The sequence below is a fragment of the Sinocyclocheilus rhinocerous genome, unplaced genomic scaffold, assembly GCF_001515625.1.
Source record: "Sinocyclocheilus rhinocerous isolate Xijiao unplaced genomic scaffold, SAMN03320098_v1.1 scaffold12, whole genome shotgun sequence".
Lineage (NCBI taxonomy): Eukaryota > Metazoa > Chordata > Actinopteri > Cypriniformes > Cyprinidae > Sinocyclocheilus > Sinocyclocheilus rhinocerous.
Genome location: NW_015626394.1, coordinates 1,238,926 through 1,244,925, shown reverse-complemented (window position 1 = coordinate 1,244,925; position 6,000 = coordinate 1,238,926). Strand labels below are relative to the sequence as shown.

General features: G+C 36.0%; 1 protein-coding gene across 1 annotated transcript in view; it reads left to right on the top strand.

Moving 5' to 3' along the window:
* The window catches only part of LOC107714450 (low-density lipoprotein receptor-related protein 1B-like), a 309,159-nt gene that overhangs the window by 257,498 nt on the left and 45,661 nt on the right, over nucleotides 1–6,000 (top strand). Inside the window, exons 53-56 of the mRNA XM_016520289.1 lie at nucleotides 1,302–1,442; nucleotides 1,851–2,038; nucleotides 5,283–5,466; nucleotides 5,581–5,666. Of these exons, the coding sequence (XP_016375775.1) occupies nucleotides 1,302–1,442; nucleotides 1,851–2,038; nucleotides 5,283–5,466; nucleotides 5,581–5,666 (599 nt within the window). The remainder of the gene's footprint in view (nucleotides 1–1,301; nucleotides 1,443–1,850; nucleotides 2,039–5,282; nucleotides 5,467–5,580; nucleotides 5,667–6,000) is intronic.

Sequence of the window (6,000 nt, the reverse complement as noted above, 5' to 3'; positions counted from 1 at the left end):
AGATCCAGTGTCTGTAGCTAAGGAGAAATATCTGAGCACAGTGTGTGATGTTATTGAGATCTCTTTTAAAGCTTTAAAGGAGACCATTGTGAGATTGCTAGAGTTTTTGTCTCAGGAGACAAGTTTGAGAAGCAGGAGACTCAAGCAAAAATCTCCATTCGATCTTAAAGTAACCTCATTTCTGTCTAGGATAAATATTTGAGCTGTTAAAGCGATCTCACTTTTGATTTTTCTTTCCTATGGGTAGGCTTTGAATAAGCAACAGACCGAGAAGCAGAGCTGTTGAGAAATGCATTTTTTCTACCTTTGGTCACTATAGATACCTGCTTTTCCCTTAAGGAATTTGCTAAAGCTAATTTTATTTATAAAGTAAACTGAATACCACAAAAATCAACATTGAAATAGTAAAAATGTGCAGTATTTTAATGGAAAAGTGAGGCATTTCTCTGTTAATTAAAGCTCTACAGTGAGCCTTAGGCTGCTCTGTGCTCGTATTATTTGTACAATTCATTCTTAATTAAGAAGAACAGTTTCAAGAATAGTCAGTACTTCAATTATTGGGGTTTTCTAAAAATGTTTTAGAACAATTTTTACTTAAAACTGAAACTATTTGATGGAGAACTTGGGCCCTGGTCTTCACAACATGAAAGGGCAGCCTCTCCACAGGACATCATCCGTGTTCATACACCCTCACAATTTATTGCACTAGAACGTATTGAACCAAAGTTAAAATATGAAATAGAAAGTCTGGGAAATTATTCATAATTATTCATTATTTATATTCATATATATATATATATGATAAAATACATTTTGTTTTCCAAAGACACAAAACAAAACATTACAAAACATTAAAACAATATATATTATATGTTTTGTTTTGTTTTGTTTTTTGTCTTTGGAAAACAAAATGTATTTTATCATAATTTATTTATCAGAATATGTACCAAAGTGTATCACATTTCAGTCTGGAGATCCAAAAAGTACTCCATATGTTCTCAAGTCAAGTGGACAACCTTTTATAGTAGTTTTGTGGTGGATTTCTTTGTCCTTTTTGGAGCTTGACAGTTTAAATTGCTGAACACTTGAATTGTAAAATGAGCAGCTTGGACATTCAACTAAATATCTGCTTTTGTGTCCCACGGAAGAAAAAATAATAACATTAATTTTAAAACGAATGCTGACAGAATTAATTTATGTGTGTGTGTGTGTGTGTGTGTGTGTGTGAGAGCTATCCGTTTAAGATCTCTGTTTGGTAGCAAAGTGTGTCACTATGCTGACAGTCCTCACTCTTTATGCAGTATACCGCTCATGTGGGCCAGATGAGTTCCGCTGTGCTGATGGCCGATGCCTGCTCAGCGTCCAGTGGGAGTGTGATGGTTACCCAGACTGCCCTGACCACTCTGATGAGCTGCCCCTCAACCTCAAATGCCTGGCTGCCGGTAATGGCCCAACAGAGCTGTGCCTGAAATATGTTTGACTGATGGATGTGGGGTTTACTGAACGTCTGAGGGAATACAAGTGGCCAAGGAACATCATGGATAAAAGCAGGGGGCTGAAGTGGATAACTTTGACCTGCGGGGATGGCATGTTTTCAGCTGAGCGTATCAAGCATTTATTTCTTTTTTTTTAAAAGCCTTGCACTTACTGGCAGTTGCAGGATAAAAAATTGCAACTTTTATGCCCTCTAGCTTTGTACAGTTCCAGCCATCCAACCATTCATGCTTTATCCAAAAACATTTTTACATTTTCAGCTTGGGTTTTAACACTACACGTCTTTATTGTTTGTATTGCTTTGTACTTTTTTTTATTTTGTTTCCTTTGTTTTCACTTTCTTCCTTTATATCTAGAGAGCTTATGCAACAGTTCCTTTTTCATGTGCTCAAATGGCCGCTGTATATCTGAGAAGAGTTTATGTGACCTGAAAGATGACTGTGGAGATCGCTCGGATGAGAAAAACTGCAATGTCAATGAATGTCTCAACCGTCGTGTCAGCGGCTGTACACAGGATTGCCAGGACTTACCAGTGGGATACAAGGTTGGTCAATAATATATTTATACATTGTATTTTACGCTGTCATTACTATAGTGTGATTAATTGTAAAGAAAAGAATGCTTAAAATTATTTGTATATTGTAAATACATTCTTTATTTTAAAAAATAAAGTTTTAACAAATATAAATGAATTAGATTGTAATACATTTTATAATAAATTTATGTAAGTTTGGGTATTGTATTAAATCTTGTCCTCAATTGGCGCTTCATTTCTTTTTCTTTTTTTTTATCCTGCTTTGTTTTTTTGTTTTTTGTTTTACCCGAAGTAACTAAAAAAAAAATTTTGTCACACTTCATTTTAAGGTCCAATTCTTGCTATTAACAAACCATTAACTATGATTTTTGCCTCAATAAACTTAATTAATTAATAGTTAGTAAGGTACTGTAGTTGTTAAGTTTAGGTATTGGGTAGGATTAGGGATGTAAAACATGTTCTTGCAGAATATGTGCTTTATAAGTACTAATAAACATCCAATGTGTTAATAATAGGCATGTTAATAAGTAAATAGTTAATAGAGATAATTGGTCCCTATACAAAAGTGTTACCAAAAAATTTTATCCAGCCAAAGCTTGCTTCTCCTAACACTTATGCAGCATTCACAAGTTGATATGTATTTCGGAATATATTCAATTTTTACAAGCTACAATATGTTTTTAGCTTGAAAATTTACAGAATCAGTAACTTTTGATGCAGATAATTTAATTTCATTAGTAATTCCATATCATAGTTGAATGCAGTCATGCAGTCATGCGTTTCCTCACAAGCTATTTGTACAGCATCAATTATATTATTGCAGTAAATTGTTGGACATTATATTATATTAATTATATTAAAAGTATATTTACGCAAAAGACAATTACAAGGGTCAGACTTTATTTTAAGGTCCAATTCTTGCTATTAACAAACCATTAACTACGCCTTTGTCTCAATAAACTCCTAATTTGCTGCTTATTAATAGTTAGTAAGGTACTGTAGTTGTTACGTTTAGGTATTTTAGGTAATTTGCTGCTTATTAATAGTTAATAAGGTATTAGTTAAGTTTAGGTATTGGGTAGGATTAGGGATGTAGAATATGGTCATGCAGAATATGTGCTTTAAAAGTACTAATAAACAGCCAATATGTTAATTATAGGCATGTTAATAAGCAACTAGTTAATAGTAAGAATCGGTCCCTATACTAACGTGTTACCAGCTTCTGCAGAAATACATGTGTATTTCTTGTGCTCAGATATGTTATATGAAAAGGGCAAGAAAGATTTTTAAAATCTAAAATTTTTATTTGTCATGCAGTTGCCATATTACAAATAATAGCAAGTTTTTCCTTTTGTTTTAAATATTTTATAAAACAGAAAATCTTCCTTGGGAATATATATAAAATCATTCATGTCTTATTTCATGTGACTTCAAGTTTCGCACAAATGTGACTGATGAATTGCTTTGCAGAACCTACTGTGTTTTTGTTTCTGCAACATCTTTTCACTGAATTACTTTGGCAAACATTATCAAAGTAAAAAGCCATAGGAATGGTTTGTCCCAGTTTTGCTTCATTGGTACTTAATTGGCATACTCGGATCAAGTTTAAACAAAGGATTGTGCCTTCGGGAGCTTTCTAGAGGTGTGCCTTAAGGAGGGAGATTTTTGAGCTAAATCTCTCGAGTTACAGACACTTCTGTAGAGTTGCTGATTGGCAAACTAGGTGTCAGGAGCGCCATGTTCACATGACCTGTGATCACCAGAGGTGTTTGAAGACAGTCCTGTAGGTAAAGAGTCTGACCTCACATTCACTGTGGGATAAATTAAGGGATGTTGAGAAAAAGCCTTTCAGGTTACAGACTGAGCAGAGAACATACAGTATCAGGAGTAATCTAATAAGCTACAATGCGACAGATTTTGAACATTTGAAAAGGCTTAACATGAAAGTTTGTGATCATTATCAGTAAAACGCCAGAACTTTTGTTCTGGTGCAACTTTTAAACCAAATGATTTTTTTTAAAGGAAAAGATGACTCAGAAATAAAAGCGATCCCCATTCATTTGGATTTGTATGGAAAATAGCTTTTTGTGTTTTAAAGGTGGGGTGAGCGATTTTTCAAAAACGCTTTAGAAAACTGATTCGGGCCGAGTAGCAAAACAAACTTGTAGCCAATCAGCAGTAAGAGGCGTGTTTACTCATGGTACTCATTTACTCAGGACGGACATTAGCCGAGCCAAGCGACAGAAAGATAGAGATGGCGCAATAATGTACAGTATGTGGAAAATAATGTGTTTTTTGAACCTTAAACCGCATAAACACATTTCATTACACCAAATACACAAAATAATGTTATTTTTAGCAGCATCATATGACCCCTTTAATGCAAGAAGTAGGACCCGTGTAAATATCGGATCAGCTTTCCAGCGCTGGAGAGAACTCAAGGAGCGGAAGTCCTGCGATCGGATGCCAAGGTTGCTTTGTGTCTTCTCGATAACACCGTGTCTGCGCCTCAACAGCTAAAGTCTGTCTAGTACACTGGACGCGACAAAGCGACCGTTGAAAACCATTTGAAATTTGTGTCAATACGTCATGAATAGAACGCAGCAGCAGTTTTCTGTCGGGGATTTGTAGTGTCGTGCCACGCCGCATCCAGTGTAGACCATAGATATGTATATGTATATGGTGTAGACAGCATAACCGATTAAAATGAGTTCTATAGTATTTTGTCGCGCCGCGCCACTCGCGTCCAGTGTAGACACGGTGTAACATTGGTTTTGTTAGAACGCAGCAGCAGTTTTCTGTCGGGGACTTGTCGTGTCGTGCTGTGCCGCATCCAGTGTAGACCATAGATATGTATATGTATATGGTGTAGACAGCATAACCGATTAAAATGAGTTCTATAGTATTTTGTCGCGCCGCGCCACTCGCGTCCAGTGTAGACACGGTGTAACATTGGTTTTGTTTTGTTTCACAGAACTAATCGTTGCCTAGGTTGCGTACGTATGTGTGGGGCGGAGCTTACCCCACCTTTAAGTGAGACCGATTTGGAATTACATGCAAATGATGGCACAATGTTCATTTTTAAGTATTATCTGTATATGTTGAAATTAAACTGAAGTTGAAACTGAAACTGAAATGAAGTGGAATTTTGCAGAGTGATCTCAGCAGAGTGGTTTCTTTTTTTTTATTAATAGCAATTTCCTGGCTTTGAATCAGAACATCTCAATTATCATTTTTTCACCAATGTGTCTAGTGTAAGTGCTGGCCAGGATTTCACCTGAAGAATGATAGGAGAACATGTGTTGACATTGACGAATGCTCCACCACACTACCCTGCAGCCAGAACTGCACCAACACTTATGGTTCCTTCAAGTGTTTGTGTGTAGATGGCTATGAAGCTTCCAAAAAAGACCCCAACAGCTGCAAGTCTCTTTCAGGTAAATTTTAATGAATTTTAATGAATTCTCCCCCAGAACTTGATGATTTCAGGCTTTGTTAACTTGACAGTTGTCCGGCTCCATCACATCAAGTCACCTTTATATTTCTCACAGCTGAAGAACCCTTTCTTATACTTGCTGATCTTCATGAAATCAGAAAATTAAGTGTCGATGGATCCAATTACACTCTACTGAAACAGGTAAATCTCTATGTCAACTGTTTTCTAATTACGTTCTCATTTATTGTTTATTTTCATATCACACTTTATTGAAAGGCTGCCCATGTAATCTGCACAGCCGAGACTGCTGTACTGCTACATGAAATTGTTACTGGACTCCAGAGACCAGATCATAAGATAGAAATGCTGTGTTTGTGAAAGCCTAATAGAGGACCAATTAAGCTGTGATGACACGACTGTGATAACAGCACAGTGTCTATTGTCTCTTATGCTCTTTGAAAACACTAATTGAAGTCATTAACTAGTGTCCCGGCTTGGTGGAGCTTCACATAAAAGAATTAAAAACAGTCCTTCT